We start from the raw sequence: 23,944 nt of genomic DNA, 5'->3' as shown, positions 1-23,944 counted from the left end.
ACACAAAGAAATACTGTACTGCTTTCAGAAATCCCTTAGTACAAATGCCTCCTGTCATAAGCAATCAGTGTTATGCCATTTTGACACAGCTGTACAGGATACTGCAGTGTTTTACGAAATTGTTGACCTGGACTCAGTACAGGAAAGCTGGAACTGGGCTAAAGCTTTAAGTCTGATTTTCAGTGTACATAGTGATGCTGATTGTAAAGCAAGAACTGCTTTAGTGGTTAGTTCTTCTCAAATTAAACACAGTACACTTAAAGGATGAGGCTAACAAAGCATAGAGCTACTTGGAAGGACTGGGGCTGTCTGTCTGTCTTTTGGTCTGTGCAGCTCTGTATGCACAGAAAGGAGTACGAGAAATCCTCCATCACTTGCATGGCACTTGTGTTGACTTTGTTAGCATGCCTCTATCAAAACCCTAGTAGTGTAAAATGTGTTTGTTTGTTCTTACTTTAGCTGGAACTTCAACCTGGTTACTTAGTTGAATGCTCCATCCTAGAATGGATCCGAACAGGGCTGGACTTTTTGAGAACTTCTTATTTCAAGCCTTTATACCCATAGCAGCAGATGTCCTACCAGTATATTACACTGTCCAAAAAGCCTGACTGTAAAACACCAAGTGCTTGGCTCTGTCTTCTGTTGCTAGAAGTGGTATCTGCCAGATCTCTGCACCAGCAGATGAAGTTTGACTGGGAAAAACATCTGGACTCTCACACCAGTGAGGTGGGGAGGGAGGGAGAGCTGTAAACCCTGTCTGGAACAGGTAGTGCTGCTGCCAAAGAGGGGCTGGCCCTGGCTAGCAGCAGTTAACCAGCTCAGCTGCTGCCTAAAGGCTCTTGTGCAAGGCTTGCTGCCCTGTTCTGACTGCTTGATGTGTGCTGAAGTTGTTCTGCTGCTGCTGTAGTCCTGCATAGGGAAAAGCAGAAGGAAAAAAACTGTAGTTCCCTGCTGTTGATAGCATAAGCATGTGCACAGGAATGTACTTCATGCTTGTGAAGCTTACATCCCGATTGCCCTCTTCTAAATGAGCTGTGTAATACTGAAAGTGAGATAATAGTAAATAAAATGTTCAACCTACTTTGCAGCTGTCAATAAACACGTGTATCCCTTTTATTTTCTATGCACATGCTTGGTTATGTGATGTTCTTATAGACCTGCTGCTTGTTTTTCTTTGTATGTATCTCCTTCTGGGAGTAGCATATTAATTTTCTCCTCTAATTACAATCCTGTACTGCTTAAACTAGTTTAGTAATTATGAGAGTGCCCATTACTTCATTAATGTGTAAGGAGAAGGTAGAATTCAACTCCCTTGACTTCTGCTGATCACAAGTACTTTGAAGGTAGGTGATATTATTCTCGTGCTTAACTTTTGAATATGTTGTTTATTCTATGCTCCAAACATCAAGCTTCCTCATTAGTGGACTGTGAGAGTATCCTCTGGAGCTGGCTTGTTGACTTAAACTAGAAAGTGAAAATTTTATCAGGCTTACTGGCGTTACACCAAATTTCATCAGATTTATTGGTTTCTGTACGTTTTTCAATTTTCGTGACAGTTCTTCCTTTAAAATTTAGTTTCAGTAGCTAGTTTTTTGGTGTTGGTTCAGTAAGACAGCCTGCTGTATGTGTTTCCATTTTATTCACACTGAGCAAGGGAATCCTGAGGTACAAATGGCAGTTGCTGTGCATTTGTGGGAACTTCCTTTTTTGGTCTTTCAGTCTTTTGTTTCCCTGAACCCACCTCTGCTATTTTTTTTTTCTTCTGGGCATCAACATGTGCTCTGTTTAACGGTTTTCTTAGTAGTTTCTGAGGCTTTTCAACTTTTGGGTTCTTGCTCTTGTATTTCCATTTGAAAGTCTTCTCCTGTAGATAATTTTGCAGTTTTACTTGAAGTAATAGGGAATAAATTCTACATCTTCAGTTAACTGTAATTTTGTGTTTAGCACGGATCACCTTTAATTTGGCTTTCTTTTAAGCATGGTTTGCTGTAAAGGCAAACTGGGGGCTTTTTTAGTGCCAGTGCGCCTTGTTCCTTTATGTTTGCTGTTGGTGTGGATATGGGCTACTGGCAGTAAGAAGAAGGATTTTTATCGATATTTATATAAGGTGTGTGGTTTATTTTTCCCCATTGGATGTGTTGTTAAATAATAACTGCTGTAGTTCAGTGTTACTCCCAGATAAGTTTATAAAATACATGTATTGCTTGAAGGATTAGGGTTTTTTTCCCCTAAACTGTTGCATGGAGGATAGTGTTCAGTATATAATGTGTTAGACCGTGACAGGAAGAAATGTGTTCTTTAGGTGGAAAGAGGGAGATGTATGACATTCTCGTGACATGTATATAATTAGTTTTGGGGAAGTGAGGGAGAGTTATGACTTCTGGCTGTCTGTGTATTTAAATGGGTTTTGTTATTTCCTTGGGCAGATCTAGAAGGCTGGAGCAGAACTGCAGTCCTCATGGTGTGCTTTTCCTTTGCAGCGGTAGAGCAGGCCGCACACTGGGGGCAGGTGAGACAAGGTGCAGGTCACCCTGTCACAGCACAGGAAGCAATCACTCACTTCTGCATACTTCATTTCACAGAATCACAGAATTGTAGGGGTTGGAAGGGACCCCCAGAGATCATCGAGTCCAACCCCCCTGCCAAAGCAGGTTCCCTACACCAGGTCGCACAGGTAGGCATCCAGGCAGGTCTTGAACATCTCCAGAGAAGGAGACTCCACAACCTTCCATTATTAGGACAATTTTCAGTTGTCCTAATCTTCGTCTCAGCTGCGACAAGCTAGGGATGGCGGCATGGTGTGAGAGGCTTTGAGCACGGCAGCTCTTCCTGTGGTGCGGTGATGGGGCCATGTGGGCTGGGAGGTGCTGCTGCCGTTGTCTCCCTCGCTCTCTGCACACACACAGTTTCAGGTAATTAAGCCGGAAGACCAAGGCCTGTATTTTTATAACTTTTTTCATCTCTTCTAGGTTGCCAAAATACAAAACACAAACAGTGAAAGGGATCTTCCGTAGGGTGTTTAGAAAGCTTTTATAATAGTTTATTTTAAATCCTTGCTTCTGTGGGTGAAACGTAATTAAAGCAAGAACAGCATTGCTAGTTCTGAAAATACATTAAGTACATATCATCAGAGTTTTTATTTCTGAAAGCTCTAATTCTGGAAAAGTACTGGAAAGCAACAGACACAGAAGGCTGGATGCACTGTGAATAGTGCAGAAGTATTTTAGCGACGGTAGTACTAATAAGCAGAACACTTTTTTTTTTTTTTCATTTAATTTTTTTAAAATGGCATTAGTATTCCAAACAGAGAAATCCCTGGCTGGAGAATTGTAGAAATGATGATTGCTCATTAGCAAATAGAATACAGATGTTCTGTTCATTTTGCCTGAGTGCATCACATAAACACCTTGGGGAGTGACTGGCACAGAGTACAAAACCTGGTAGCGTGACAGTGTGCTTGGCACTGTGGGGCTGACAACAGAAGCAGAAGCCTACTGTGTAATTTTGTAAAATTTCGTGTAATGTTTTAATCGTTCGTAGTGTTTGTGTAATGTGAGAACCTTTGGAGTTGGGAGGTGTCTGCGGGGCTTTCATCACCACCAAAAACTGTAGTGGGTCAACTCTACGGAGGGCTGTTTGTGTCTTTCTGGTTTACTTTGTACCTTCAGTTCACAAAGGAGCAGGTTTCCATCCGCCTCCAGTCTGTGAGATCACCTGTAGGTTTCTCTGTTTGCCTTAGCAGTTGCCCAGAATGTTCTGGCTTCATAAGTGGTATCTTTTTGTTCCTTCCTCATACATCTTCTTGTGGAATTACCAGGTGAGGTTCCTCCTCTGCCCTTTCACTGCTTCATCCTCTCTGTCCCAGCAATCCGAGTTACTTTTCTCCTTCTTTTTTAGAGTGAAGTTTTTCTTCTGCACTCAGGAAATCGCTCTGAGTGGGAGCTGCTTTATTTTGAATCATACCTCAGTGCTGTTGAACGCATGCTAAATAGGGACTGGAGCAAGACTTTGCGATAGCTGTGTGTAGGAGCTATGGTGATGTGCTTCCCAGCATGGTGTTCCTGAATTAATGGTTTTGTGCAGCAGCCTGAGGAGCTGGAAGGGGGAAGATGCCCCTGCCCTGGTGGCAGAGCTCAGGGCATTATGCTGTCAGTGCCCCTTCCTCCTCTTTTCTGCTCCTTGCAAAGTAGTTGGCTCCCTTTTGGGTGAAGATACAAGAATCATTTGTGTTTTTTTTTTTTAAGTTGTGTTAAAAATTGCCATATTTTGTTCTTGAGATCTTTGTGGACTTTTGAAGAAAGGAGATTCCTTGCTGTGGTACTGCTCTGGCCTTTTGCCATGATGGGTATTATGCTCTTTTAGTTGCCAGAACAGGCTGGGAAGAAACTGAATGAACTCGGAAAGTTTCAAAATATGTTAATTTTATTAGAGAATACATTGACTCTGGTTGGTTCTTTTCTGTATTTTTTTTAATTGATAAGTCTCCAAATTATGACCATGAAGTCACAGAATAGCAAAGGCGTGCTTCAAAGCAGAACAAACCATACCTCCTTCAAACTGTGGCTGAGCTGCCATCTGCCAGACCTGACTCCTGTTCCAGATACTCTACAGAATTACTGCACAGGCATTACATCCTTGTGGGATTTTTTAACATCTTTTAATGTAGCTCATTCTTGTCCACCTTAGTGAGAAAAATCTTAAAAGTATTAAACAGAATTGGTACTGGGAAGTGGTCAGATGATACTGATCAGAAAATGCGATTGCACACTCATAGAGCTGGGTATGGCCTCAGGTTTTGTTGGTTCTGAGCCTCCACCCTTCTTCTAAGCAAATACTCAAAATGAAATGGAGCTTATTAACGTTATTTTGTCCTGCTGAGCTGAAAACATTCTGTCTAAATGCAAAAAAAAAGCATAGTAAGTATCAAAGTTAAACCACTTTTAGAGACAGAATCAAATTAAAATGAATTTAAACAAGTTGGATTAGCATGAACTGACTCTGTTTGTAAAGAGTACTTTGCATTTCTATATCTTTTCACAGCCATAATTGGAAGAAGAATATCAGCAACTTCACTTACAAAGCTGCTGTTTGCTTCCTCCTTTTGCCCTAGAGCAAACAAAGTAGTCAGACTCCCAGTTTGGAATCTGTTGAATGAACCCAAATCACTTATTTGCTGTTTAGTTGTCGTGGCAGCAAGGCAAATAGATGTGAAAAGATTAGCCAAACAAAAAGGCAAAAACCTTGGCCCCCTTGTAAGGATTTGGGAACACAGCTAGTAGTTCATCAATTGTTGAAGCTGCAGTGTAAAGACATTTTGGAAAATACAAGCTGAAAATAAAATACCTCTTCTGTGTGGCCTCTAGGAATCGGGGAATTCTTGGAATAAAGTTTTAAGTTTATTGTCATCTCTTCCTTTTTCTTCTTGTTTGTTTTGTTGCAGCTCCAATACGTATTGAAAATCCTGTGTAACAAATTGCAAGTGAGAAGAGTGGCATGTTAGAGGAGAAAATCAATGGCTGTCTTAGCTTAATGACTGAGACACTGCCCTGTGCGGCAGGGATGATTCTGAGAAAGTTGTCAGTGAGGACATGAAGTTTCTTATTCAATCACATTAAAACCCTGAGAAACAGTACGCGCTGGGACAAACACAGCAATTATTGCCAACCAAGACGCATGTAGTAGGAGAGTCTTTGCCTCTAAAAGCTTGCAGGCTAACTCCTCAAGGCAGGGAGACTGTGCAATGGAGAGAGATTAAACTTCATCCATTTAGAGGGGAGAATGAAACACCTTGCCTGAAACCACAGTGTCTGCACAGAACTGGGGAGTTTAATGTGAGGCTTTGCTGCTTCCAGGGTTTTGCTGACGCAGTTTTGTGGGCGTGGGAAGAAGGGCCATTCCCATGTGTATTGCTCAGGAGTCCAACCTCGGGTATGGGCCCAGGGCTCAGTGGGGAGTGCAGGGGGACAGAACAGCTCTGTCCCTGCCTGGGGTCTGATGTACTTCTTTTTGAAGATGATAGATGGAGTCACAGAGAATTGTTGCTGTGATATGAATTATTCCCTCTGTTATTAAATAATAAACATGACCACAGTGACCTACTCACTCTCCAGACTGCATTCCTTCTGCGGCTTAATCTCAGTAATGGCTTAGTGTTTGAACTGAGTAATGCCAGGGGTGGCTGAGAGCCGCTGAGAAAGGGGCAGCAGAAAGGAGTTGGTAGATTGATACCATATCGTGTGTATTGTAAAGCAAGGTAGTAAAAAGCCTCAGGAAATTATATTTCTTAAGTAATGCAGTCAGAATTGCACTTAGGCAGAGGAGATTGCTTTGTATTTACTAGCTGTGTTTACTGCTTTTTTCTGATGTGCCTAAATAGGAAAAGCGGGTATTCAGAAACTTCGGGGAATGGAAAATGGAGTTCTAGACCCAAATCTGTACAGCTACTTTTGGGAATAACACAGTGAAATGAGCGAGCTTGATTTGCTGCGCAGCAGACGCCAGGATTATATGATGTGGAAGGAATTTTTTACTTTTAAACCCTTTCAGTGTGATGAAATGCAGGGGAGTGGAAGGAGGGGCTGATAGAAGTGCCCTCGTTTTGTTAACCTCTTCTGTGCTTTGAATGCAGACGTACCAGTTGATTCATGTGAGCACAGCTCATAGCGTGGGTGGACGCTACCAAAACAGTAATTAAATGTAGTCTGTGTTTCTGGAATAGAGCTAAAATGGAGTGGAAAATAGTATTATTTATTCTGTGGTTTAAAGCCTTTCTGCTATAAACAGAAAATGCAATAAACAGAGAACCAAGTTGGCATGAAAATTGATGAGGAGTACAGTGTGTCTTTTTTGGTATTTATGCATTATTTAAAGCAAGTTTAGCAGACTGTAAAGCTTTTGATTACAGTCAGCTTATGTGTTCTGCTGCAATTGTGTAGCATCTCAGACTAGAATGGACCAATGGATATTGACAATGCTGATGGCCCAGAGCAGCTCACAGGAGCAGTGGATGATGGTTGGCATCATGCTGTGCTCCACCAGTCTGCCCAGTGCCATGCTGGTCCCGTTCACAGAGAAGCGTTTGCAGGGGCATCATCACAGTCCTTTTCATTGAGAGAAAAATATAATTGAATGAACTTTCTTGTCTCTTGTGCTATATGTAATAAACTCCATTGAGTGTTCTATTTAAAGAAATGCCAAGGGTAGATCAGAGCCTTTATTAAGATATCTTGGAGCCCCTTGCAAGGTTACCCTCCTCCCATGGGAACAGTCTTTGTGCATCAGCTGCAGCACTGTTGGGATGCAGCACCCCTTGTCTGTCTGAGGGCTGTCCCCTGGGGTAGCGGCCATCTCAGTGCAGCCACAGTTTACTTGGGGCAGTTCAGTTCTGGTTCTGGGGGTGAGGTCTGTGCCCAATGTCTTGGTGCCGCTGTCGTTGTGCAAGTGGGAGCCATGCAAGGAAAGGGAAGGGTGCTGGGTGCTGTGCAGCAGGAGGGGCCAGGCAGGCAGTGGGGGAGGCAAGGCGCTGCACAGCTCTGAAACGGTGAGCAAGGACAGAGGTGAAACCCCAGCTAATCAGGTCTGTGCAGCGTTCTCCTTCCAGGCACTAATAAAGCTCGAGGTGACTTCATATTCAAAACCTGTTGAACCTGTTGGTAAAACCAGAGCCCTGGATCCTCACTGCACTGAGTTTTGTTTGTTGCTACCAATGCCATGCCAATTGCCTAGCGATGGTGTTTGTTTTCTTGGAGCAAGCTGCAGCTCTCACGTGCAGCCGCAGCCCTGTGCAGCAGTTACACGGCCAAGGTTCTCTGAGCCGGGCGGGAGCAAGAGGAGGAGGAGGAGGGCTGTGGTGCCAAAGGGGCTGAACACAGGGAACAGGGAAACCGCAGTTGTTTCCTCCTCCCGCTGGCAGGCACGGTCAACGCTAAACCCATTGCTTTTATAGGAACAAGCTGACCTACTTATTGCAGCATTGGATTTCAGTTGGGCTCTCGTTGTCTGAGAGGAGCTGGTTTCTAACCCCACCTCAGCTCCAGCCCTGGCTTGTTGGGACACCACCTCGTAGGTCAGGCCTCCAGTCCCTGCCTTTGCGGAGCTGGAGAGGGCTGTGACTGGAGCACAGGTGTGGTAGTGAGGAAGCGCGCTGCCATGGCAGTGAGCACCATGCAGGAGAAAGAAAAAGTGTTGGGAAACTGATAGGTGACACAGAGAAACAGGAGAACTGGAGAGGGATGATACTTTAAGAATTACACAGGCTTTTGACTAACATCTTGTTGTCAGTTGTATTCTGTTGGGCAAAGAGGGCTAAGTCCCTCACGAGGGAGCTGTCAATACATTCAGGGTATCTAAAGGGAAAATCGTCCTGCCAGCCTCTAAAATTCAGAGGTGATTACAGTCAGCTGTTCTTCCTTAGCTGGATTCATAGAGCAAGATGAAATTTCGTATGCCAAGAACATGTGAGAAAGTGCCAAATTAGGGAAGACTGAATGTCCGTGCAGGGTCAGCAGGTAGCACTGCAGCCATGTAAAGTCTTTGCATTGGATCACCTGGCAGTGATGGCAAAGGCCAGTGCGGCACACAGCTTCCAGTCTTTCAGATGGGCACAAGAAATTCAGGTTTCTGTGGGTAGGTGACAAAGGCGAGTGGTGGAGAGGACAGAGCAGGCACACAGCAATATCCATTCTGCAGCAGACCTGCTGCTCTGCCCATTTGTTTGTGCCAGCAAGAGGTATCTGCTGCCATCCATCTGTGATAGTGGACTTGCATCCTCTCTGCTGGTCTGGAATATAAACCCTTATATGGTTTATACATCTAAAAATTTGCTACTAACACAGAACCCTTCTGCTGATTTTAAAGAAAATTTCATGCTTTCATTTTTAGAGCTTCTATACCTGCTTCTGTATCTGCTTAGCTTTCCAGCCTGGAAAAGCCTGGTCACAGCCTTCCTAGAGGTTTCCTGCAGTTCTGCTCCTGGAGAGCTGTGACCTCCTTCAGCAATTATATTCAGTTGTCGCCTTATCTTTGAGGGCCATAAAAGCTCAGCCACAGTGTTACCAGGAGCTTTGCTTCAAAATTTCCCACCTTTTGCTCATTTTTCTAGTACCATTTGGGTGCATCTGGTTTTTGTTTTGTTTTGATTTGTTTTTGATGCACCCATACACCCTTGAACTACTCAAGCTGAAAGTTTGGAAAGAAAAGAGAACTTCTATGTTTAAATTCTTGAGAGGCACTCTGCTATTGTAATGCTAGGACTGTAGGATTATCCTGAGATATAAAATGACACAAATCATAGTTAATACTCATCAGCATCCTTTCTAGCAATCTCAAAGCAGTCGCATCATTAAAAAGCCTCAGCAAGCTGTGTTACATTATCACGCTCAAGGGCCAGATGAGATTTGATGTTGCTGGCTGATAAAAAGGAGTTGGAAAGGAAGTGTTCCTACTTCTATAACTAACTTTATAAATTAACTCTTTGTAACATTGTAAATGCATCATCATACTTCTAATAAAATAACCAGTAATGGCATGAAAACAAACCTCAAATGTGTTTCCCAGTATTTTGCCCTGAAACTGAAATGAAGGCAGCTGCTTAGGTGCATCCTGTGAAGGGAGGCCCTTCCAGCTAACATCAGGTCCAGCAGTGGTGCTGTTTAATCTGACACTGGTTGATCTCTTGAAACAAAGGAGAAATACAACTTGTCTTCAGCCATCTTAAGGCATAATGCTGTTTTCTGTTATAACACCAGCACTTGGTAAAATCTGGCACTTGGTTTCTTACACTGTGGAGTCCTATAGCTGCCAGGTATGTAATTTTCCTAGAATTTCACTGATAGTTTTTCCATAAAGTATTTTATTAGTTTGTTACCAATGTGAGGATTATTAATGACTTTTTGTAACTAAGGCTCTACAAGGACTGTAATGCCTGCATTCAGTGCTTGTTTCTTGTACCAGATGAAATATTGCAGTAGATTTATGAATGATGGCTTTTAAACCAGGCATCAGGTCTGTGCTAGTGCAAGGAAGAGAACAGAATCCCCATGAGATTTTCAGTTCTATTCTTGAATCTGTATGCAAGACAGATGTTTGCATCTGTTACAATGAAAACTGAATCTGTTAGAATGAAAACTAAATGGAAGCTTTTTTCTTTTTGAATTGATTCTTTTTTAAGGTCCACCTCCTACTTTGAGATTTTTCTACCCCCTACTGGACACAGAAAGAGGAGAAATAGGAAGCTGAAGAGTTGGGAGGGCAGTCATCTATGAGACACTGGTGTGCACAGAAAATTTTCATCTTCCGTTGTGGAAGAGTCAAAAGGACCTCTTAGAGTGGTTGCGAGTCCATGCCGCTCTCCCTTGAGAGTGCAGGTGATCAGTATTGGTTGGTGTTAAGAGAGATAGAGATAAGGATTGTGGCAAGATGACGGTTATCTCAGTTTTCTTTTGATGCAATGAATATAATCGCCAAATTTAAGTAGGATTTGTTGCTCAGACAGATGGTGCTTTGCTCTCACAAACACACAGATCATGCTAGTAAATTTGTTCTGTCAGTGTTGGCATGAACTGCTTACGTGTATGTACATTAAGGACTCTTTAACGAGAGGTACTTGTGTGCTGTACTGACTGGCGTTACAGAAATTCATGGCTGAAATCGTTTAACCATGTCTCACTGAAATCTGCTGAAATTTTGGAGCACAAAAAGAAAGATGGGGCATTTTCTTATTTAGTTACGAGAGTTGACAAGAAGCCTTCATATTTGCTAACAGCAACCTGTCTCTGTAGCAGCTTTCATCGTTTCACCCACCATGCTGGAGCATCCGCCATCCCTCCAGCCTGTTCAGAGCTGCATGGTACAGCTGTGGAGGGAACGAGACCTAGGATTATTTAATTGGCTGTTTCCTCTCCAGCCTTGCTGTATTCTCATGAGACTGGTGCAAAACTCACTTGTGATTCTTGTTAATGAAGCACTAATACTTTACAAAACTGTCCTGAGCTGTAGTTAAGCTGTCCAGCTGCTTCAGTCCCATGTTCAGCCCTGCAGGACGATGGTACTGCAGTCCTCTTCCATAGGGACTGCTCCTTCTTGGCTTGTGTACACATCTGAGCACCTTCCTGGATTACAGCCACAGTTCTCACTACTATCTGGATAAAGCTTCATTGCAGGTGGGTTTTTTAAACATCCAGCAATTTCTTCCAGGTAGAGACAGTGTGTGTGGTCAGTTCAGTTCTCCATTCATGCTACCTGTTTTGTGAAGTAGTTACTTTATGCCTTTCAGTTGAAGATTTGAAAGGATTTGTTGTTGTTACTGCTTATCCTCCATCTTTGCCTCTCAGGCAGCGGCAGTTTGAGCATGGCCGCTCAGAGCAAATCAGAGGTAGGCTCCTGTGCCTCTCCTTCTTTGGTTTTGATTAAAAAAGGTGATGGGTAATAGTATAATAAAATTATGGTTTTTTATTTATTGTTATTTATTAGTAGTAATAATAAAGAGAATGTTGTTTCTTTCAACTAGAAAGGAGCTCCTTGATAGCAGTTTGGCCGGTTGGAAATATCCTTAAGGACTATAAAATGAGACTTAACTGCAGAGTCTTGCCTTCGGTCTCTCTCTGGTGACTCAAGTGAATTCTGTTCTCACCACATTTTGGTTCGTGACATTTCATATCTCCTTTGGTTTTGAAATGTTTAAGTAAAAAAAAAAAAGATCCAGCAAAGCTGATATTCAACTTACATGTTTGATACTGGAGAGCACAAATGGTATTTGTTCTTTTCTAGAAGATATGAGATGACTGATAACTGAATTCAAGAAGAACATAAGCAGAAGCAAGCGTATAGTTTTTCAGGTTTTAAATGCTTCTACAAAATCTCTTCTACGAAGTACTGAAGTAAGAAACAAAAAACCCTAAAAACTAAGCGGTAATGATTGGTCTAAACAAAATATGTTGCAGTTGTTTTAAATCCTATTATAGTGTATACTGTTAAAACCCTTACCTAAGACTGACCGATTCCGCTCTTCAGTCTCTTCAGTGTTCAGCCAACCTATGTTCAACGTGTTGCTTTCAATAGGAGCTTTAAAAAAAAAAGGCTAATGTGATCTCAGAATGTTAATTGTCGTAGTCCGACAGTAATTATACTAATTTGCTGGTTATGTCACATCATATCGCAACAGTGGGAATGTCAAGATCTTCAAAGGCTATCTTTGTTTTCCTGTTTCATGATAATAATTCTTCAAAAGTTACGTTGCTTCCTGCATTGTGTTCCTTTTAGGTCTGCAGTTCTTCCCTCAGCCCACTTGGGTCACTGTCTCCAGCCATTGGGAGATCCTAAATATTGGACTCCTGCTCTTCTATATTTCAAAATGAAGAGTTGTAGAAGCGTTGCAGGAAGGGTGCAAGCAGTTCTGTTGGAGGATGGCGATGCTTCTGGGACTTCCATTGATCTGCTTCTGAGGAGCAGAGGGCAGCCTGTAGTAGCCATGCTAAACATTGCTGCCCACTGAGAGTGCTCAGCATAATGCAGGGACCTCTGCAGGTCTTCGGCGTCTGCATGTACAGACTGGGGCTGACTGACAGCAATGCAAAATATTGATTGGCAAACGCTCTAATGGAAAATAGGCTTTAATCTGCTTCAGTGTGGTTGGGTAAGCTCGTGTCTAGTCCTGTTGGTCTTTACTGGGAGTACACATAGGAAGATTCACAACGGAGAAAGAGTTACCCCAGCAGGGTTTCCCATGTGTTTAATACTTGTTTTCTAAAACTAGTAATTTGGTGTATTTGTTTGTCGATTGATTCACACTAGTGGCTGCTCACTGGCCATAATCTGAGGAAGAACAGAACGGTACTGGCTTTTATTTGCTCTATTTATAGTATGTTTTTCCTGAACATAATTCTACAAACAGAAAGTGATCTACAGTGATCTACGGTGTGATGCTTCTCAAGAATTAATACTAGCTAGCCTCCATTTATCCTCTCTTTCTCTCTGGAAAGAAGAGACATAATCTAGAGCTAGAGAGCAAGCCTGTGCTGGGTTCGTGACTGTGTAGTATGGAGCTGAGCTCAGGCAGACTGCGTGCTACCTGCCTATACCTGTTTTTTGGTTATACTTATCATTATGGGCTTTTTTAAAACATACTTCTGGTGGCAGTTCTGGTTGCTCTGCTACATCCACACCATGTAATCCAAGACTACACAGTGTACACCTGGGAGGGAGCTCCCAGGCTTGCAGCAAGCTTTCCTTGCCTTTCCTGGATTCTTGAAGAAGCCCCTCTGCACAGATTTAGATAACCTGCAGGGCATTGAGCCTCACCTGATTCCCCACGTTCCCTGCGTACAAGGCTGGTCCTGCTGACAGCACATTCTACTTGTACCTGCTCCATTGCCCTGCAAAGGAAAGCAGAAGAAAGAAGGCAAGAGTCTGAGCAGAAGTTTATTTGCAGAAATAAGTGCACAGTAAGAGAGGTGAGATTGCCTGCAAGCCAGATCTCACACAGCTTGCTTGCTGGCTTTCCTTCAGCGTGTCACAGTTGAGGTGCTGTGACTGGAAGTTGCCAGAGGCCTACTCTTCTTCATTGTACCAGATGTCATGCTTAGATGCCTAAGGCAGCTGCCACAGAGCTTAGACTGGCTGTATATGATAGCTCTGAGCTTGCATCACCACTGCAAGCTGGCAAGATTGCTTTGTCTTTCAGATGTGAGGCTCCACTTTTGTCACTGCGCTCTGTCACGTGCAGATGGCCATCTAGGTTCAGGCATTCCATGGAGAAGAGAAGGCTCCGGGGAGACCTCATTGTGGCCTTCCAAATACTGAAGGGAGTGCATACACAAGAGGGGTACGACTGTTTACAAGGGTGGATAGTGATAGGACAAGGGGGAATGGTCTTAAACAAAGACGGGAGGTTTAGGTTAGATATTAGGAGGAAGTTTTTCACACAGAAGATGGTAACACACTGGAACAAGTAGCCCAAGGAGATTGTAGATGCCCCATCCCTGGAGGCATTGAAGGCCAGGCTGGATGTGGCTCTGGGCAGCTTGGTCTGATGGTTGGTGATGCTGCACATAGCAGGGAGGGTTCAAACTAGATGATCATTGTGGGCCTTTTCAACCTGGCCATTCTATGATTCTATGATCGCACCACAGTTCAGCAGCGTGGGGCTCATTGTGCACTGGATGCTGATAGGCCTGAGTGCTGTGTGTTCTGCCAGTCAGCACTTTGCAAGTTGGCTTTGTCATTATGTAAGTGCAGGGTCTGGTCTTGGGAATGTCAGACATCATCCTGGTAGTTGCACGGCTTTGTGTGGATGGAGAGCTGAGCTCTCCGTTTACGCTCCTGAAATAGGCTTCCAAGTCTGTCAGCTGCCTGGCTTTTTCTTGTGAATGAATAAGTGAATCTTTCCAGCTTTTCTCAGTGTACAGGTTTGGGTCTTTGCCCACTGACCTACAGAAATGCAGATCTCCACCATGTTGAAGTTTAAGATTCCTTAGCCACTGTGTCTTACAGAGTTTCCAGAGAAACTGTTCCGTTCATCAAAACTTTGTCCTTTGAAATCATAGATCTAAAGCAAAATTAGTCTTGCTGTTATTCTTCCCACTTTCTAAGTGGAATCAATTTGTGGTCCCTTGTTCCAAAGTTGTCCTCATTACCTAAGAAAAAAGAACAGAAAAGAATCTATTCTTGTTCATTCAGCAACGTGGATAAAGAAACTTGTCAGCTGTCACATCCAGGAATAACTGGCCTTTCCATTGCTAATAACATTTGTTCTCTACTCCATACTGCAAAGTTAGTCTCTTGTCTTGACATAATTCCCATTTCTTTAATGATGCAGAGCTCTATCCACATCTGCATCAAGAACTCAAGAGCAGATGCAGTGTCACTGTTTTAGAATACTTCTTTGACCGTCTTTTCACAGCATGATTTTAATCTAAACATTTTCCATTTTCTTCTCTTTTCTTTATTTCAGAAGTCTGCTATTTCATTATTGCATGACAGTATCCTACCATATAAAACCTGCATTTCTTTTCCTTGAAAAGCACAGACCTTTTGACACCTGTTTCAATAGTAATTGCTATTCCACTCTGTTTGTGAATTTTCCTGTAATAACAATAGTACCTGGAGATCCTCTTTTATTATGTCAGTCTGCCTGCTTTATTAGCACACAGCTATTTTAGCTATTGGGTTTTTGCTCACCTTTTTTCTGTTGTTTTTGATGCATTTGGCTTGCTAGTTATAATCCATTCAGCCCTTTCCCTAACAGTGTCATATGCCTGATTCCTTTCCTCATTATTAGTAGCATTTTTTTTTCTTTCAGATCGCTGAAATGCCTTTCTTACTTTCTTCATGTGTATGTTCGTATGACATTTTGCTCGCTGAATCCTGAATCCCATGTGGAATTTTTATCTTTCCCTTTCCCAACCTTCTGCTGTCATACTGGGGGTTGTGCCATTGTGATTCCAGTAGGTGTGTTGCTGGGGTGAAGCCCTCCTGAAGACATGCCTTGCAGTGAAGTTCATAGCAGCCACCTTTTCCTGCTGTTGACTGAAAGAAGGGGAAGTGCAAGCATTTCCCCAGGGGCCACTCAAGCTGTGCAAGAAATGGCAATTCTTTTCCCTCCAGCATACTTTGTCTTGCTGGTCTTGAAGGCATGTGCAGTTCTCAAGGTCTGTGGCTGGTCTGAGGTAGACACAATTGTATTTTGACATAGCATGAGAGGGAAATGGGTGCTTAAAAGAAACACTTGTCTGGCACAATAAGGTATGGTTTATTTGGTCTTAAATGGCCTGAGTTTTATGGAGGGCTTCTTTCTGCCATCTGTCCTCCAGCTTTTACTGGAAGGAAAAATCGTTGTTAGCAGCAGAAACCTTATGAAGGCTTGAGCATTGTGACCTTGATGTCCCATTTAGAGGTAATATGTATATGTATAACTGGGAGTGTGTGTGTCTCCTTTGATGAAAAAAATGTGTGCGTAAACTGCATGGCTGTGAGGAGTTAAAGCCCTCATAATCCCATGTTCCACTATAGAAGCTGATGCTGCAGCAGTCAGTTAAGAAGATGGTTGAAATTCCTGATCACAAATCAGGTAAGTACATGATGGAACAGCAAATTGTTTCCCTTCTCTCTGCTGTACTAGGCTCATGGCTAGTGCTGTCTCCATCCGATGCTTTCTGTTTAGTACCACGAGCTGCACAGGCTGAATGGAGTCAAATAAGACTGCTGTTGCCTTTACAATGGGTAAATTTTACTTTCACATCCTTAGAAATATACAAAAAGAAGCTGGCGAGTAATGCACAGCAGAAGGAAAAATTATTTTAAAATTAAATAAAAAGAAAGCAAACATCTCCCCTGTTTTTGAGCAGAGAACGTATTATTGTGTGCCATTCTTATATAGAAGATGTATATCTGATACCTCTTTAGTCATCTGTCTCTGCAAGATTTTTATCTTGCACTGGTAAAATATGTATCAGAGTTGTTAGTCTTTCTTTTAACAGTTAATTGATCTTAATCTTTACTGCTGAGATGAAAAGTTATGATGGTATGTTTTGGATTCATACAGCTTTCCAAGTGATAGATGAACCTTTCTGTGAATTCGGGCTTGTGTAAGACCTTAACTCTTTCTTTTACCCTTGTTTTTATTAAAACTAATATTTTTAACAGGAATGTATGTCATAACTGCTTGTTTACACAGCTTTTCAGCTGATAAAATGATATTGTTAGAAAACGGAAATTGTATGTCCACATCTGTGATGATAAAAATTTAATAAAGCAGAGGAGCAGGAAGAAGGGTTTTGTTTCAAATGCTTTGTATCGTTTAAAGTTTGACTTTATCTGTTTTCTCAGATTCCTTCATGCAGTACTTAGCGGTGCCAGAAGTGAACTTAAAAAGAGGAAAAATTAATGATTCATTTAGACCCGTACCTTCCTATTTCTGTGTCTCATACTAGATCCTCTCAAAGGAGAAGAAGTACCACTATACCTGTTTCATATTTCTAGTGAAGTAACTTTCTCCTTGCCTCTATAGTAAGCTTTCAAAATTCCTATACTTGGTCTAATCATGCATTGATATGTGAATATAATATTATACAAATACAATTTTATGCTTCTTCCCAAGATCTTGGTTCTGGTTTCTATTGGTTTACAGTACACTACTACAAGTACTTTGGTTGTTTTAAGAGCTTTAGTCAACCTTATTTAAATATTTCAGAAGATGACTCAGTGACATACTACACCAAGGAGTTTTACCAAGTTACAGTATTTACAGTTAAGGTGTCTTTTTCTGTCTTGCATATTGCAGTTATATTCAAATAACTATAGTTACACTTTGTCATTAGGCAAAAGAAAAAATAAATATAAAGAAGCCTTCGCCCTATTAGTTATTCTTCACGTCTTTGACCTAGACTGACTCATACCAAGGTTAACTATCTGGAAAACGAATAGGAGCATCTATTCACAGGCAAGTTAAATAGAGATAAGCTGTTATTTGTTCTTTTGCAGTTTAATAAGCCTGAAGCAAAAGGTGGGAGGCAGCACTGCTTTTGCAACATTTTCCTGCTGGTGAAAACTAAAAATATCAAAGAATCAGACTTATCAAATCAAATCAAAGAATTAGAAAAGATATAGGAGTGGACTTTGCTAAGAGTTGAGGCAGGAAATATAGAGTCTGATCCCATAGAAAAGGAGTAAATGAGACTTTTATCTTCTGAATAGAGTGGCAGTAAGTAATGTGCATCCCAGCTAGAGTAGCGGATTTGAGTGGAGAAAGACAGCGGAGAATGCTGATGCAGAAGCAGATGGGGTTGAAAGCAAGAACACGGAATGGTGAAGTAAAATTCTATACAAAAATAGTTCTGGTTTAGATGAAGTAACTTTAAATTAAAAGAAGATCTTATAAATTCCTTCCTGATGAGATAGCATGGCCATGGTTGTGGTGTACAGATGGTGCAGTTTGTTTACTAATGGCATTTTTTACGTCAGTTGGCAGTAACATTTTAGTAGTACCTAAAAATGCATCTTAAGTGCTTCTCTATAGGCATCTGTGCTTGAAAATTCAGGCCATGGTTGGTTTGAACTGCCTAAATGACTATTTTCTTTAAAACCATGTAGTGTAGCTGCAGAAGTAAATGCCCTGTAGCAAAATCAGGAGGGACTGTGTTGCTCTAATATTCGTTATGGCTTAATTGGAAGGGGCTGGATTTGAAGGATTCAATGAAATCAGATAAAAGCTTGAAATAATACCAAAATAATGGAAATCATTATTATAAAACACTTCCTCTTTCTGTAAAATGGGCTCAAACCAGAGCTGTAAACGTAAATGATAAGCTGTCACATCCAGCTTTCTTTGGTACCCTATTTGTTTTTAATTACTTTTTGCCAATTGTGAACAGTTTAAAGGGCTATCCTGTGTATTGCTGAATGCTTGTATATAACCTCTTGCCAGAGTATCTCATGCCTCCTCATTTGCCACTTTACATGGCTATCCAGAATGAATTCTAGTCTTGTTAGGTAATACGTAGTGAAATTTGGCTCAGAACACGTCTTGAAAATATTCACTTAATCATAATTTCACAAAGTGATAAATTTCAGGTTAGTTCCTCAGTAAAAGAACAGCATGCTGTTTACAAGTTTGGTGTTCACTTTTCAACACTTTGCTGAATAGGGCCTTGAATCTGAAATGCAGCAAACAGACTTGGTATGAGGTTGGTGATTACCCTTTTTTTGATGTTGTCTTCCTCAAAGGAAGTTTTGTCTTTGAAAGCACTGCAAGCAGAAATAGTACTAAGCTTCCATTGCTGATGGAGATACTACAGTGGTATTGGAGTTCCTACACCATGTTGGCTTTGAGATGTACGCTTTTGTGCTTCATGAGTTCGCGTAAGTGTTTAAGGTTTTTCCAGGTCCTTTGTGATAATCTACAAATGGTGGGTAGAGGACCAAGCAGTTAAACCTCAGGTTGCAGTGTGAAGTGCTGAGTAGATAGACAGCCGTTATCTGTTAGGGAGGATGTGGCTGCTGGCAATTTTTTGTCACTATCTTTTTGTCACTGTCTGATGTGAGAGAATTCTTCCTTCTTTGTCAAACATCCCACATCTTTGCTCTTCCTTGTTCCTTACTTTCCTGTTTCACTGGGAAAGTTGGGCCCCTTCTATTTTCCTCTAGCAAAAAATGAAAACGCGGTTTGTGTACTGAGTCAACTCTCCACTTATTTTAATTAGCAAAAAGAAACCGAAGTGCATCCATTAAAATATTTATCTAAATTTCTTAGCTCCAAAAATTTGAATGTGGTTATTTTTAACCTGGTTTCCTAGGGAAAGATGTTCCTGCAATCATTTTTCACTAACCACCCACTGTTAATAACTTCAAAAGCCTTAGTGATGATCACAAACACTTCAGGTGGGGTAGAGATGTCAGCTTTGAAATCCATACGCTTCAGAAATGGGGACAGGTGGGTAGGAGAAATGCTTGTCACTGTGCCGGTCATGTTGCCACACAAGGTCTGGCCTGGTTACTGGGTGTAGGAGGATCTGTGTGGAAGAGACTTCATGAAGATGCCATCTGATGGGAAGGCAGTGTCATCATGGGGGCACTGACAAGAAGCAGGAGTCTGAGGTGAAGCCACAGATTGAGGAAATGCTTTCACCTTCCTTCCATGCTGCTGCTCCTGGTTATGTCTTCACTCTTCTTGACATCCTTTTCAAAATTGCACCTCTGAATTACAAGCGTAACCCAGGGTAATAATGATCTGGCCTTCTGTAGTACCCTCAGACACTACTTCTGCACCACTTTGGTCTGTTGCTGCAGGATGCTGTGGCTGGCCTCAGCCTTTGTCTTCAACCACAGTCCTTGTCTTTGGCCTCAGCCTTGTCTTCAGCTGGTGCCACACAGGTACCGCGCAGGTTTCTTCCTTGAGCAAACGTTACATGTTAGTTCTGTGATCTGCCTGAGGCCTCCTGTGCAACCAGTCTCTTGTTTCTCTTTGTCTGAAGAAAGATGCCCCAAACCATGTTGTCTTTCATCCTGCTAGTGCCTCCATAGTACTTTTCTCCAAGCCATCTTACCTAAAGCCTCCGAGTGGCTTTATGAAATAGCTGTCTGCTTTCCTCAAGGGCATACCCATATAAACAGAGCAAGGCACCATGGCAGGTGTGGGTGTACTTGAATCATGGTTGTGCTTCGGAAAACAGCTGCTCTGGATGCAATGGAGTGTTGTAAACAGCTTATATTAGTCATGAAGTCATTACAAAACCATGGTTGTGCCATCAGTGGTCTGAATGCTAAGAATACACCTGTCAAGATAAACTAGTTGCATCTTTCTATGATTCTTTTATATCAGAACTCCAAGTTTGTTACCCAAACAAAAGCCAGATACAGTAGGAAATGTGTTTTTTTCTGGTTGTGTCCTTTAATTCTTTCAACAGCAAAAATAATACTATGCTACAGTGGTACACAGTAGTGGGACTTCATTTAAAGTAAAGCAAGAAAATGTAATTTAGGAACAGCCTGTAAGCAGATGTTGAAGTGAGCTATGCAAATTATGATACAGTAGATACAACTTCTAACAATCTTCTGATTTTATGGTGTGTAAGGGGTGGAAGAATTCTGGTTTAGTTTCTTTAGTTGACTTTACTTTCTTGGGCTTCTTTGTTTTCCTTTTTCTTTCCCCCTTTTCTTTTTTATTTAGGCAGATTATCCCTCTTTAGTTTGACTAAAGGGAAACTCTTGCTGTATGGTCTGTGTGGTGTCTGGACCTGGTGCTGCAACATGGCACACTCAGGAAGTTATACTGCTTGGGAGTGGCATTTTCAGCATAGATGCTTGCAGCAGGAGTACTGCTTTTGATGTATCTTCAGAGTTGAAAATGGACATAAGTTGGTAAAGCTGCTTTTCTGAGAAGTCTGCTGGCGGCTTTTGGAAAAGAATGTGCTCATCTGCCCAGGACACGGACAGGCATCTGCTTTTCAGTACGTGGGCCTTTTATACTGATTTATTCTTCTGCTACTCTGACTTCAGTTCTCTACTCACTACATTGTTGATGTTTACTGCTTTAGCAATTAAATAATAAAGTATTCATATTACAATTGTATTTCCATCTGCATTTTCATGGAAAAATAGTACATACTTAACCTAATAAAAAATGCCCTCATATTCTTAATGGTTAAAATCTTCCCTGTGGTGTTTGTATTGTTAATAACTCTCAGGGCTTTACTCCTCATCACGTTGCTCTGCTAGAAATAGCTTTGAAATATATAGACATACAAAGTATATATTTTTCTAACAGTGAAAACTAATGTTCTGACATAATAGCCAAAACAAAGTGCCATGAAGCTATTAGCAGTAAATTGAATTTTTTTGTACGTAATTTAGTATAAACGCTGACAAGCTGAAAAAAAATAAAAACAACAAACCCGTACTCATTATTAATTCTGTTTAGCAGCACAGAGGCAGCAGTCGGCAAGGGTGTGCGTTTTTATGTCTGCTTCAATTGCACACTTCATTTATTCGGACGTGGCACAGGCGGCTTTCTCTGTCACACGGCATCACGGGGCGATTAGCGAGTTGCGCCCCGGGGCAGCTGGGACGCTTTGCTGGGGCAGATGTTCTTTTCAGCTTATTCAGTGGCCGTTCTTGGGTTGTTTACTGTTGTCATAGCTACCCGCATTTCCATAGCAGCCGTGCTGCTGTGTGTGGAGCAAGTGAATATAGTTTTAAAAGGATCATATTTTGTTCTATCTCTGTAACTCACCATCTGTCAACTGATTGTTGGTGATGGATTCAGAAACCAATTTAACAATAACAGAAGCCAGCTGATGATTTTTGCTTATATTAAAGTGACAATGGGTGAGGATGCAAGTAAGTTGATGCTTTGATGAAGACCTGCCTTCGCTTTTCCTTAAAACGTAGTTTTGTTCCCAGTCTTTTCTCAAACATGGCTGAAATCCTTTCTGGCAAATCAAAAAGACCAAGCATCATCTTCTCTACGTGCTCAGGTGTAGGTGTTTCCATATGCTTTCCCACTGTCCTGCTTGCTCATCTCAGTGTGTTGATTCTAAGTTGTGATGTTGCACCTGCTTTCACAGATCCTTTCTAATGAAATCTAATCTAAATCTAAATCTAAATGCTCATCACAAAATTAAATAGCAAATCTGTGAGGCTAACAAAGGCTAACCTGTGCTGTCGTGCACACATGCGGATGGTTTGGTGACTTTCCTCGCTGTGCTCTGCTTAGTGGCAGTGTGGAGATTACATGCAAGTTTGGGGGTGAATACAATGTAAGATCAAAGAAACATCTGAATAATGAACTCTTACACCATCTCACTGAAGAAATTCAATTGAACCTACAGTTTAGCAACGGGGGCAAAAAGATTAGCCCAGTTGTAAATAATGTATTTATTGATTGATTTTTCCAGATCCTGACATTGATGCTGCCACTGCCATGATGCTTTTGAATACTCCCCCTGAGATACAAGCAGGTTGTGAGTAGATATTTCTATAGCATATAGCAACATAGACATGTAAAGTTAATACTCTCTTTTATAAGTATACAGCGTACCAGATAAAAAGAAGGATTTCATGAAGAAGTACTACTTCTTTTACAGACCCTTATACTTCCTTGACCCTTACATGAGTATAATTTTGTGCTTCGTATTACATTCACTGTTACATGAATAACAGTAATCCATCATCTCTAATGTAAAGGAGGGGTTATTGTTATTCATGACATACACATAATTTAGTAACATACTATTATCCATACTGATGGAAAGACCTGGGGCAACAGCCAGGAAAGCAGAGAGAGAAAAAGAGCAAGGGAGTGAAGGGTGCATGGCATATGGTTTTGTTTTCATTTTGTTTTGATTTGACTCCCATCGTGTGAGTTACCACAGCCATCTGGATACTTTCCATTCACTTGGGCAACGTTTCAGCTCCTTCCTTGCACACTTCCTGCCTATTTTGCTATTTGCACTACCTGATTCAAGGCAGTAGGCAGGCTCCAGGGAGGGAGGAAAGGTCTGATTTCCTGCCAGTAGAACTGTTCTTGTTCTGGGACCAGACCTGATGGTTTGATGCTGTATACTAACAGAGCCTTGAAGATGCTCTGGCTCCTGCTGTCCTGGGCTGTGCTCATGGTGGGAGAATCATCCTGTCCCAGAGAGCTTGAGGTAGAGGTATTAGAGGAATCCATGGAGAATATTGCTTCAGAAAAGCAGGGAGTACAAGAAAACAAACATATCTCTGGTCAGCAAGCACGGTAGTAATGCCAAGTGACAGCCAGCTCTAAAGAATCAAGGCAGAAGTTAAAATAGAAGCCATTATAAAGCCTGTCTAGCCTCACTATTGTTCTAGCTCATGCAACCAAATCCACATTCCGGGGGAAGCCTTGGTTCTCACTTTGATATTCTGCCTGGGGAAGAGTCAATTACCATCAAAGAATCTCCTGCACAACCGAGGAAAGCTATTGTCAGCCTGCTTTGTGACTGTGCCAGAGAAATATCTGTTGAGAAGCTCCTGTGGAGAGACAGTGTGATGTACCAAGAGCCTGTCCATGCCAGAGTGGTCCTTGCCCTTCTCTCCTCAAAGCTTTCAGGAGCTGTGAGACATAAAAGGACAATCAATTCCAGCCCTATGTGCAAGTAGAAAAAAGGAAAGATTTTACCAAGAAGCGGAGGGTACTGATGAGGCTAATAGAGAATGAAATGAGCGATCTTTCGAGGATCAGAAATTTAAGTAAGTCAGAGTTGTGGGCAAAAAATGGGTAACAGAGTTTGGCATATAAAACAGGATAAAAAGGAGTAAAAAACTAAGTGTGTGAGAGATGAAAGAAGAAAGACAACATTGTGTGCCCAGAAAAGGGCGGAGAAAACACACAATACTCCAGACTTGTGTAGGAGCTGGAGAACTGTTGAGTGCAGCCATAGAAGAGTTGATGCACAGTAACCTGCATAAGCTAAGCACACACTGCAGATGT

General features: G+C 41.7%; 1 protein-coding gene across 4 annotated transcripts in view; it reads left to right on the top strand.

The window, feature by feature from the left end:
• The window catches only part of FOXN3 (forkhead box N3), a 115,141-nt gene that overhangs the window by 71,541 nt on the left and 19,656 nt on the right, over nt 1-23,944 (top strand). For 2 of the 4 annotated variants that reach the window (XM_042814175.1, XM_042814176.1), the window contains exon 5: nt 22,386-22,451. The exons of 1 other annotated variant lie outside the window; for it this stretch is intronic. In XM_042814175.1, coding sequence (XP_042670109.1) covers nt 22,386-22,451 — 66 coding nt within the window. The remainder of the gene's footprint in view (nt 1-22,385; nt 22,452-23,944) is intronic. One more of the 4 variants, XM_042814173.1, reaches the window with a different exon arrangement.

The sequence above is a fragment of the Centrocercus urophasianus genome, unplaced genomic scaffold, assembly GCF_019232065.1.
Source record: "Centrocercus urophasianus isolate 14NV4802_14NV808 unplaced genomic scaffold, USGS_Curo_1.0 seq_14, whole genome shotgun sequence".
Taxonomy (NCBI): Eukaryota; Metazoa; Chordata; class Aves; order Galliformes; family Phasianidae; genus Centrocercus; species Centrocercus urophasianus.
The sequence above is the reverse complement of the archived record's forward strand: the minus strand, read 5'-3'. Positions and strand labels throughout refer to the sequence as shown.